The sequence below is a fragment of the Neovison vison genome, chromosome X, assembly GCF_020171115.1.
Source record: "Neovison vison isolate M4711 chromosome X, ASM_NN_V1, whole genome shotgun sequence".
NCBI lineage: Eukaryota > Metazoa > Chordata > Mammalia > Carnivora > Mustelidae > Neogale > Neogale vison.
In genome coordinates, this window is record NC_058105.1 from 73774499 (window position 1) to 73786852 (window position 12354).

A 12354-nucleotide genomic window follows, 5' to 3' on the forward strand; every position below is an offset into this window, starting at 1 on the left:
TTCTCTCTCTATATATGTCTGTCTTTGTACTTTAGATGTGAATGTATGTACACATGTGTGCAGGTCTATTTACACATGTATATATTTTTCACATGAACATGTATATGTATATACATGTATACATGTATATGAACATGTATATCTTTGTGCAACAAAGTGTTTATTCATTTATACAAAAAACAATTAGCTTCTGTTATATGTCAGGCACTGTGCTAAGCACTGGGTATCTTATAGTGAATAAGACAAACTCTGTTTCTGTCTTTATAAAGACTACACTCTTATTGGGTAGACAGAAGGGAAAGAAGGATATATATAAATATAACTAATTGTAAGTTATAATGGGGCTAAAACAAATAACAAGAATGGGCAACTGCTTTAGATTAAGTGGTCAAGGAGGAAGTCTGAAAGTATCACTTAAGATAAGTTCTAAAGAAAGAGAGGATGCAGCCACATGCATAATGGAGAAATAATATTAAAGACACAGAAAAAAACACATGTGCACGATCCTTAAGTTAGGAAAGAATGGTGTGCCTAAGGAATGAAAATGTTAGTGCCTTTAGATATAGGTAATAGAAAAGGAGACTGGCAGGAAATAATGTATGATAGGAAGACATAGGACTTGTAATCATGGTAAGGAGTTTGGATAGTAGTCTAAGTGTAGTGGAAAACCATGGATATAAGTTTTTTAATCAGGATATGATACAAGCTGATTTTGTTGTGTGGAGAATGGCTTGGAAGAGATCAACAGTGGAAGCAAGGAATCCAATTAGGAGGCTACTACAGCAGTCTAGGCAAGAAAAGAGCTTGGTTTGGGTTTGGGTGCTGAAAGTGGAAACAGAAAAGAATGGCTGGATTAGAGATATATTTTGGTGGTAAAACTGACAGAATTTGGATTGAGATGTGAGTCGAAAAAAAATCAAGGATGATTCTTTACTTTCTGGATTGACTGAGTAAGTGGTAGGGTCATTTCCTGAGATGAGAAAGCTTGGAAGAGAAACAGAAAGATTGTGTATATGACAAGGTATGTAGTACACAAACCCAATTACATTTATATATAAATAAATGTATATATGTACATGTGTGTGTATATGTACCTTTGTTGTGTTTTTGTATATATATAGTTTGTGTTTATATGTATAATATATGCATATTGTGTTATCTGTGTGCATATTTACATATACCTATCCACTTATTTTCTAAAAAGAATAGAGAAATTATTACTACTTCCTATTATTATTATACTTTATTATTGCCAGAAGTGAGCATTATTGTTTAAAGGTTTGTATTTCATAGATGAAATCATATTTTCATTGTTTTCCTGTGTATTTATTAATGAATTTGAATATTTGGAACATTAAAAAATTAGTTATTTTATGTCTAATTCTTAAACTCCTCTGAAATATTTTTAATTTGAAAATGGGTTCATACTATTTGAATCTTTTAGCATTAGGACATTCTTCAGTAAGGTACATACTTTACTCATTTATTCACCTATTTTTTTTTTGCCCAGCAAATATTGATCACCTATTCTGTGCCAAGTCTGAGAATATAGAGAGAAAATGCACCATCTATTCCATATGGTCCAAACAATGAATGGTTTTATATGCTATCTGGAAAGGATTTGAATGAATACATTTGTTACTAGTTCTTGTTTTCTGGAACTAAGTTCAACATAAATGTTTAATAAGAGAATAGTTATGTGTAGACCTGCTTGTGTTTTCATGATTACTTTTAACACTATAGTTGGTATATGGAGTTTCTTTTCCAAGTTTCTTTTTCCTTTATTTAGTAATAAGAAGGTACCGATGATGAAGTTATATTTACACATTTCCCCTAGGTTTTGGCCTTTCTTCATAGTCTCTTCATTTCCAACAACTTGACTGTGGCGCTCACGCAGGATTTCCTCCCATACAAACAGCAGCTCCAGCTCAGTTTGCAGAATGTGAGTTTGCATGTGAATTTCTTCACCTGTCTCTGCATTCCAGCTGGATCTCAGCTGCAATGACCTTGATATTGAAATCCCAGCTTATTGCATTCTAGCCAATTTGTCAGGACATACTAATGTGGATCATAATTATTTTAGTATGCTTTCTCTTCCAGTTTCAACTCTTACCAGTCTTTGAGGCTTATTGTTGTTCAAACCTACCCTTCCACCCTCTGACACTTCTATCTATCCAGTAAACATTAAATGTTGCTAATTTACTGCATCCCTCTCAGATCAGAACACAACTATGGGCTTGTTTAAGCACAAGTTTTATGCTACTTCCATGTTGGTCAGTCAAGGCACTTGTGAGTTTTATGACATGAATGCCCATTTTTCCCTCTCTTCCTTTTTTCACTAATCACTAGAATTAAATTATATATAAAGGTTTTATTCACCTTCTTTCCCATGCTGGTTCTTATAGATGGCCATAGACATAGCCTTCCCATCTTCATAACATATATATTTTTTCTCATTTGTTTATTTAACCCACTATTCAGTGAATGGCTATGGATATAACATATACTCTGTGCCAGGCACGGACATACCATAATGAAGTATGTTAGGTTTTCTGTTCTCAGGGGACATACAGTCTCTTGCAGGAAAGATACATAAACACTGGAACACACCATAATTCCTTGTGATAAGTGTTTCAATAGCATCAAGACCAGAAATTTTAAGGAAGCACAGAAAGTGGAACATTTGACTGCCTGACACAGTTAGAGAAGGCATCGTTGAGATAGTGACTTTGGACTAGTTGTTACATTACATGAAATTTGTAGAGTATTTTTATACAAAAAAGTTGCTAATAAGGTTGTTAGTGGAAAATAAACTTCACCTGGTTGTTTAGGAGGATCCTGACTTATAGTTGTTTTGTTTCTTTCTTTCTGGGTACTCACCTTCACCAGAATGTGAGTCCCTGACTTCTATGGATTTTTAAAATCTTCCTATAACCAGGTTAATCATTTGAATCTTCCTCCATATAGAACTTGAAAAGTATGAGTTTAATAACAATGTTTTGTATCTGTGTATATGATGAACTCATTCACAAGATAATCAATAGTGTGGGCCTAAAAAGATAGATAGCTCAGATCACCTTTGTGACTGATGTGACAATCTTGAGACTGGACATTAAGAACCTATTTCTAGGGGCACCTGGGTGGCTCAGTGGGTTAAGCCTCTGCCTTCGGCTCAGGTCATGATCTCAGGGTCCTGGGATCGAGCCCTGCATCGTGCTCTCTGCTCAGCGGGGAGCCTGCTTCCTCCTCTCTCTCTGCCTATTTCTCTGTCTACTTGTGATTTCTCTGTCAAATAAAATCTTTAAAAAAAAAGAACCTATCTCTAGTGATTTTCATACCCACATTTCAAGCAGTGTTTTGCTATTGTGTTTTAGTTGTGCAGTTTTAAATAGATTTCTTCTTACCATTAGTTTTTGTTATTCACATCTTCAAAGATAGCACCTTGTCATGTATTTTATCCTAATAAGCCAGAATTTGATTCAGAGTCAAGTAGGCAGTAACTTTACTTGAGACACAGCTTAGAAGTTGCCATGATAATATTACCTTTGAAAACTTTTACAATTTCCTATTTTGTAAAGCAGAGTTCAGGCTGGCGCTTAGAATTCTAAGAATCTTTATTTATTTATGTGATTCCCATTAGAATAAAGTCTCCCAGATGTATTTTTATGGTTATATTGCTATTTATGTTTCTGCTTCCCTTTATTTAGTAATGTGTCTTTGGCACTGTTAATCTCGTAAAGTTGTTTTCTAGTCATGATGCTATTCAACATTTTTGTTGTTGTTTTTGCTATGTTGTAGCATATTATGCAAACCAAGAAAACTCTGCACTGGATCTATAACCAATAAGTGCTTTTTAATAACCATGGTGATAATGAGAATAATTATGATGATAATGTCTTCACAGACAAGAAATCATTTCTCCAGTACCCGAGAAGAGATGGAAGAACTTAAGAAAAGGATGAAGGAAGCTCCCCAGACATGCAAACTTCCAGGACAGCCTACCATTGAAGGCTATCTCTATACCCAAGAGAAATGTGTGTGGGAATACAGGGATACACACTGGGTTTCAGTAGGCTAACACCTACTGCCACTTGGCATCTCCAAACTCCAGGCACCCATATTGTTCACAGACCCCTGACAGCTATACCTCTTTGGAGAACAGTCTGGGAACAGAGGATAAAAAGGAAAAGGAAGGAGAAATTGGAGGGGTAGTAGTTAAGGATTTGTCTTCTGAAGACTTAGGGATGATAAGATCTAAGGTTTTTTTCTGTGATCCAAAGTGGGGATTGTTAATTGTTTAATCCTTCTGATGACTATGACTAGGGGAAAAAGGAGGTAGGGGAAAGGAGGCAGAAAAGTAATATTTATTACACCTACTATGTACCAGGCATGGTGCAAAGTGCATTAAATATACTATCTCATTTAATCTTTAAAACCACTTATCATAACATTTTACTTGAGGCCACTGAGGCTTATAGAGATCACTAGTTGAAAGCTACCCAACGATATGTTGGCAAATTGAACATAATTAAAAACCATCAACAACAACAACAAAAAAAGTTACCCAACTATCAAGTAGCAAGCCTGAGTAAACTCAGTTCTATGAAATGCCAAAACCTATCCTCCTGTCACTATACCCTATACTTTCCACTGCCTTAGGAATACATGATTGCTCTTAAAGCAGTAAACAACAACCATTGTTCTTTCAGTGGGCAGGACAGTTGTTCATTGCTAACCAAGGCCCATGGATTAACTTCTCCATTCACTGAATATTGCAGAGGATTTAAGCCTTCCTACTTCCTAAATTACTTTATGAAAACTTATGTGTGCTCTTCGATTTCCTTATGAACTATGACCCAATGGTTTCAAAGCCTGTGGTTTCAGTCCTGCCCAGACTTATTATACCTGAGAAGAAGAGGCAAAGGAGGCTATTTACAAGTTACCAGTGACAAAAACTACTGTAATTCAAAAAGCATGGCATTCAGGCAGTGATAGTATCATCTTTTCTTCTCTACGAGAAATTAACTTCTGGTGGTTTTCAAACATATGTTCTTTAACCTCTTGGGTTTATCTCTACAACTGTGCATTGCAGAATTTCTCAGTCTCAGTGCAATTGACTTTTTGGGCTGGGTAGTTCTTTCTTCTGAGAGGGGGGTCATGTACATTATAAGATATTTAGCAGCATCTGTGGCCTGTCCTCACTTTATTCTAATAGCATTCATAGGTATGACAACCTAAAATGTCTCCAGACATTGCCAAATATCTCTTTGGCAAAATTGTCCTTGGTTGAAAACTACTGCTATATTATAAATGATGTAGGAATTATGATTTTCTAATCTTGGCTCTAATATCAACTAGCTACATGGTGCTTCTGTGCCCCAGTTTTCTAATGTGTTGAATGGATATGATGTTGCTATTCAGTTGAATGTTTACCGAACATCCTTTTTGCCAGGCGATATGTAGTGCATTGAGGATTTTAAAAAATATGAACCAATCTTATTTTTTTGAAATCCAACATTATTTTTATTTTTATTTATTTTTATTTTTTGTTATTCTTTTATTATGGTCTGTTAGTAACCTTCAAGAATTTCATAGTGTGATGAGGAAGACATACAACTATATCAAGAATTATAAAGAAATGTGTTGAGCACTGCATTTGGGGCATATATCGAAGGGCTTTTTTTTTCCAATTTATTTATTTTCAGAAAAACAGTATTCATTATTTTTTCACCACACCCAGTGCTCCATGCAAGCCGTGCCCTCTATAATACCCACCACCTGGTACCCCAACCTCCCACCCCCCCGCCACTTCAAACCCCTCAGACTGTTTTTCAGAGTCCATAGTCTCTCATGGTTCATCTCCCCTTCCAATTTACCCAAAAGCACATACCCTCCCCAATGTCCATAACCCTACCCCCCTTCTCCCAACCCCCCTCCCCCCAGCAACCCACAGTTTGTTTCGTGAGATTAAGAGTCACTTATGGTTTGTCTCCCTCCCTATCCCATCTTGTTTCATGGATTCTTCTCCTACCCACTTAATCGAAGGGCTTTTTTGAGGAATCAGTGTTTAAATTAGGAATTGCATTATGAGTGGAAGGTTGATAGACAAAAAAAGGGGGGAATTCCAGGTATATACCATTGCATGTTACTCAGGCACAAAGGTGTATGAGGATGTAGTTACTTTTCAGGGTCATAGTTTGCAAAGAATAGCCCTAGTATACACTTTCCATCCTGATGTAATTATTAATAGTGACCCATTCACTTTTAAGTATGTATTGAATTTGGACTAAAAATATTTGGTCACCTGTTTATTTGGTAACTGAAAGTAATTCAATGAGACAGGACCATAGAGGGTGGCAAAAGACAAAGTAAGAAAGGTAAATGTCATATTAGGAACGGTCTTGTGGGCCAACATGAGTTTAGAGACAGAGGGGAGGCCATGCAAGATTTATAAGAAAAATGATATAATAGACATCAGTATTTAAAAAATATTCCTTTAGCTAAAGAATAGAGAATGGACTGGAAAGGAGTGATCAGAGATGGGAGCAATCAGAGAGAAGGTCACTGTCATAATTAATTAGTGAAATGTTGAATTTTTATTTTGTTTGAAGTAGATCATAAAACATTATAAGGAATTCAGCAATAGGGTCCTGAACTAATTCAGTTCTAGAAGGGATGGAGAGAGGAAGCAGCTGAAGGAGAGACATGTGGGAAAAATAATGAGCAGTTCCCAGCCACCAGTCAAAAGAGACAAGTTACAGGGAAGAAGAAGCAGAAGATTACACATGTTTCCAACTCCTACAATAGCATGAACAGCAGAAGCGTTTAGAAGAGACATGACAAGAAGAGTTATTTGGAGCAAGCTAGAGCAGATATGGAAAGCATTTGATGAGGATTAGGATCTCTATATGTGCTGTGCATCGATAGCCCAGAGGGTTGGAGTTCAGGGGAAGATTAGAGCTAGATCCAAAGCCCTGTGATTATGAAGAGCAGGCTATACCACTTCCATCTTAGGAGTGTATTGACCAGACAGCCAAATGGATATAGTCTGTCTGCTCACTTTTGCCTATCATTGTAGGGGCTTTGGGAATATCCTGGGTGAAATATTACTGCCAGTATGAGAAGGAGACCAAAATGCTCACCATGACACCTATGGAGCAGAAGCCAGGTGCTAAACAGGTCAGTTATTTTGTGTGCCATATTTTTTGAAATTCATCTGTGACTGTATCTTAGGAAAGAGTATATCTTGACTTAGTTTCAAAGAATCAAGTCCAGCATGGTTATGTGAAGCCATGATTTTGTATGTTCCTCTTGACACAAATTTGCATTGGGCCAGCTACTACTCAGTTGAGTGAAATATGTCCGTTAATTATGTCAAGCCTTCTGAAAATGCCTGTACTTTTTCAGATCATTTATTAAATTATTACAAGTTCTTGTCACATTGTACAAGAAAATTTGCAAGAATATGGATGAATTGCAAGAGGAGAGTGTTACTTGCCTTTAAGAAGTCTCTACTTCTTAGGATTCTTAGGATTCCTTTAAATAGCAAGTGTTTAAAATATTTTCTGAAATTCCTTGTTTTTTAGAGAAGTATGTCTGTTTCCTGAAGTTAGAATAATCTGTACCCCTATTGCATATAATTTTCAGATATATTTAAGCAGGTAATGCTGCTTCTTCTGTCCTTCAAACCTTCCCCATCCCCTAAAATGTCAAGATGAGTTTAACACACTAATAAGATAGTTACTTACCTGGAAGAACCTAATCTTATATATTACATACTATACCATACTTACTGTACTATGCTATAGTATATTATATATATGACAACACAGCCAAAAAACTTATTCTGTCATCTCACTTTTGCCTATCTTTGTAGAGGCTTTGGAAATTCTGTCTCTCAAGGGTTTATTAAGATAAAAGCTGATAGAATATTCATATTCTAAAAGTAGTTTAGTGTGTCCCTTTAAACTGTCTCTCAGACTGGGTTGCAAGGCATTATTTTTAAGGATTTCTATTCTTTATAAATTGTTTACAAAGTCAAACAAGGTTCATTTTGTTAGCACTGAACCTTGGTGGCGTGAAAAGACCTAATTTCGGTAGGCAGAAATTTGGAGAAAAATTGGGCCATTCTGTCTCCTTTGCTGGTGCTTTCCCTGGAGGATCTCTCTTGTGTGACTTGTTCACAGAAAGTTAGAGAGGACTGAGATTTGGTGTCAGGCTATAGAAAATTGCCTTTTTTGTCTTGAACCCAGAATTTTGTCATTCAGTTTTGAATGGGTATTAGAGATGGAATGAACCTCTAATGAAGGATACCAAATAGGATTTCCAGAACCCTCATCCATGCTTCTATATGGGCCAGTCACTCATTTTTGACTCCAAAACTCTTCTTAGTTTCCAGTCTGTTAATTGCCAAAGTACCTTCCAAGTAGTTTCATTAAATTTATCTTGGGCTCTATCACAGCATTTTTTCCATTTCTGTCGGTACTTAGCTGATGTATCTTATTGACTTGTGCTTCTAAGCACTGTCCTGTAGTTTCTTCCTTTTCTTTTCCTACACACATTTCTTTCCCAGTCCCAGACTTTAAAATAAGCTGATTAGGCCCTTTTCTGCTCAAGCACTTCCTGAAAAGCTCAAGACAGAAGCAGTCATCCCACTTTCATATCCTCCTAGGAGATGAGCACAAGCTCTCCTTTTAGTTTTTCTTTCCTTCTTCCCTTTTCATTGAGTGGCTGCTTGTAAAATTGCAATAGTCAGCCTAAGCAGTTTTAATATGGGATTCCTTATGGAGTGGAAAGAAGAACTTGGTTCTCTATTTGGAAGGAAGGGAAGGTAAATTAGTAACTTGAATTTCCCTAAAATGAAGTTGGAAATGATTTCTTGTCATTTCTCTCAGTTCCTATTCCTGGTTTTTGTTTTAGAAAGGTAAATAATACAAGGAAGTGAGACTATAATAACACCATAAAATCCACTATTTATTGACATCTACTGTGTGCCTGGCACTGAGCTAGACACTTTTCGTCAAGCACTTCATTTACTTTCTCAGTATGCCTGTCAAGTATTAGTAGTTCAGTTTGAAGAAGGATCCCTCTTTCTGATTATGGTACTTAACAGTGTTCCCTACTAGTTCAGCCTATCAACTTCCACTTTTGTTGTGCTGCTCACTTTATAGGTTATCTTCCCAAATTCTCTTTTATAGGATCCCCATCATTTCCCTGTCAGGCAGTTGTAGTAAGAGGAAGGAGTGCTATCTTTTGACTTTGAACAACTGGGTTTAAATCCTACCTCTGTGACCTAGTAGCTTTTTGACCCCAAGTAAATTATGTAATATTGCTCAGTATCATTTTCCTCATCAGAAAAATGGCAAGAATGATACTGTAGTTCATAAAAATTTCTTGGGCACTAATCATTCCTAGATCCTAGAGATAAAAAGATAAATAAGATGCTGCCCATGACCTTGAATTCTGTCAGTTGGGGAAATAAGGCATGAAAACGGGAAGCATTAATATAATGCGCAAAATACATAGTGAACAGTGTATGGGATTGGGGAAGAATTTTGGAGGAAATTAAAGCTGAACTGCAGTATGTAGAACAATTATGAGTTTAGCCAGACCAAGAATATAGATAAAGTCATTGCAGGTGGAGGAAACATTATTTGCAGTTATGGAGTCATGCGAGTTATGACATGTGTGAAATGAGAGCACTTTTGCATGGATGGGGCATAAAACAGATGGGGGTGGCTAGGGGTAACCTGGAGTAATAGACAGGGCCTAGGCCTCTGAGCTATGATGCCTCTGAATCTGAGAGAGTTGAGAGTTTAAAGGGGGAGGGTGAGTATATGATGCTGTTAGTTGCTGTCATCCTGAAGGAATTGTAATTCTTGATACCCTTAGTGTTAGGGTAAAGAAGGAAGATTGAAGGATGAATTTAGAGTTGAGTTTTTATAGTATAGGGACAGTAAAAGGGTAGGCCTGAAAGGGAGTTGAGTGTACCAATAAGAAAGAAGTATTACAAGCAATTAATGAATTGTAGAACATAACATCAAAAACTGATGATGTATTATATATTGCCTAATTGAACATAATAAATAATAAATAAAAAAGTATTGTTTGATCAGTTGGATCAACTGTATGGACCAGTTTGGGTGGCATAGTACCTAGACCCAGAACTGACACTTGGGAATTATTTCTGAATTTCTGGCATCAAAGTGGTTGGCATTTTTCCCATTTAATAGATTGTGAAGTTAAGGTTCAGAGAGGAAAATGATTTGCTCTGGGTTGTAAGCTAGTAAATGGAGTAACTGAGACAAAATCCCAAATTTTAAACTTCCTAATTTAATACTACTTCCACTATACTGACTTGGGTGACTTTAGGTAAGCCATTTTACCTCTCTGAGCTTTACTTCTTTCTAAGGGTTGTTATGAAGAAAGTTGGTTTAAAGATACCTAGCATAATGTGTGTCAAATAGTAGGTAATTGATAAGTGTTTCTTCTATTTCCTATACCACATTGTCTCTGTTGAGATAATAGAGGGAAACCGAACAATGTTGGATTGGGAAATTTTAATCTGTGGACACAGCAGACTTCAATGGCCTTATTAAGTGTCCATAAGACTAAGGTGGGCTATGCTGTTTTGCATATATGAAATACCAAATGGAACTTTGTAATATATAAATTTTGCTCATTTTCTGTACTTCTGCCTATCTTTGGAGAGATTGCTTTTGTGATTTCTGTCTTCCTGAAGAGTCTGGAGGTGGGGAATGAAAATGTTTCTCTCCCCTCCTCCATCTGCCAGTTTAATGGAAGGAAGTCTGCATAAGGCCACTCCCAACCTGCAGGTTTTATGAAAATTTTATTCAGAACACTTAATGCCATTTGGTCAGCATATTTGTCCTACATTCCCCTTATATTATGTATAATGAGCTTCCTGTTTAATCTACCATGCTAAAAAAAGAGTACTGACCTACCTGTAGCATTTTGTCCTGGTCTCAACCATTAATTACTGGAGCAAGAAGAAACCATCTGCTGTAAATACTGTTCGAAGGGACAAGGTTCTTGGTGAGGCTAAACTTTGCTCCTGCTGCCCTGACTGATGCATTCCAACTGACTGAGGCTACCGCAGGAGGCAGAAGAAGCTTCTGTGCATTTTTTTTTCAAATTGGCTATTAATCCTTCTCTTATATCAGGGGCCTTTGGACTTAACCCTGAAGTACTGCGTGAGGAGGAAGACAGAGTCTATCGACAAAAGGTTCTGTTTTGATATAGAAACTAATGAAAGGTAAGCTGTGCTAGTATGAATGGGTAATGTCCTCATGTACCAAGTGCTAAGCCTGAGTAGAACTTTTATTTTCCTCTGTCATCTCTTGTGATGAAAATGAGCAAATCTATTTATGACATTATTGTCTTGGCTCTTCTGGCTGCTGTTCACAGGGGTCCCTGTTAGACCTGGCCCAGAACTTACTGGAAACTTCAGTCAGCTTTGCCTCACCTGCTCTAGGCAGAATAAATCACTCCTAGGATTTAATTTGCTATCAGATATGCAATGGTCAATGTTCGGCAGCACTATAAGGACAACATAACAAAACTCATTATTTTTGTAGTATCAAGTTTAGATATTTAAATTCCAGTTAGTTAACATATAGTATGATATTAGTTTCAGGAGTAGAATTTAGTGATTCATCACTTATTTACATCCAGTTCTCATTATTACAAATGCCCTCCTTAATACCCATCACCCATTTAACCCACCCCCCGCAACCTCCCCACCAGCAACCCCAGGTTGTTCTCTAGAGTTAAGAGTCTATTTCCTATTTTGCATCTCTTTTTCCTCCATGTTCATCTGTTTTGTTTCTTGAATTCCACATGAGTGAAATCATATGGTATTTGTCTTTCTTTGACTGACTTACTTCACTTAACATAATACTCTCTAGCTCGATCCACTTGGTTACAAATGGCAAGATTTCTTTCTTTCTTTCTTTCTTTTTTTGATGGCTATGTAATATTGCAGTGTGTGTGTGTGTGTGTGTGTGTGTGTGTGTGTACACCATATCTTCTTTATCCATCCATCAGTCAATAGATACTTGGGATCTTTCCATAGTTTGGTTATTGTTGATAATGCTGCTATAAATATTGGGGTGCATATATTACTTCAAATAAGTATTTTTGTATCTTTTGGGTAAATACCTAGTAATATAATTACTAGATCATAGGATAGCTCTATTTTTAACTTTTTGAGGAAATTCCATATGGTTTTCCAGAGTGACTGCACTACTTTACATTCCCACCAGCAGTGTAAGAGGGATCCCCTTTTTCTGCATCCTTGGCAACACATGTTGTTTCCTGTATTGTTAATTTTAG

At 36.7% G+C, this 12354-nt stretch overlaps 1 protein-coding gene across 3 annotated transcripts in view; it reads left to right on the forward strand.

Moving 5' to 3' along the window:
* The window catches only part of OPHN1 (oligophrenin 1), a 560040-nt gene that overhangs the window by 314336 nt on the left and 233350 nt on the right, over window positions 1–12354 (forward strand). For all 3 annotated transcript variants that reach the window (XM_044235858.1, XM_044235860.1, XM_044235859.1), the window contains exons 8-11: window positions 1838–1942; window positions 3905–4034; window positions 7079–7179; window positions 11184–11275. In XM_044235858.1, the coding sequence (XP_044091793.1) occupies window positions 1838–1942; window positions 3905–4034; window positions 7079–7179; window positions 11184–11275 (428 nt within the window). The remainder of the gene's footprint in view (window positions 1–1837; window positions 1943–3904; window positions 4035–7078; window positions 7180–11183; window positions 11276–12354) is intronic.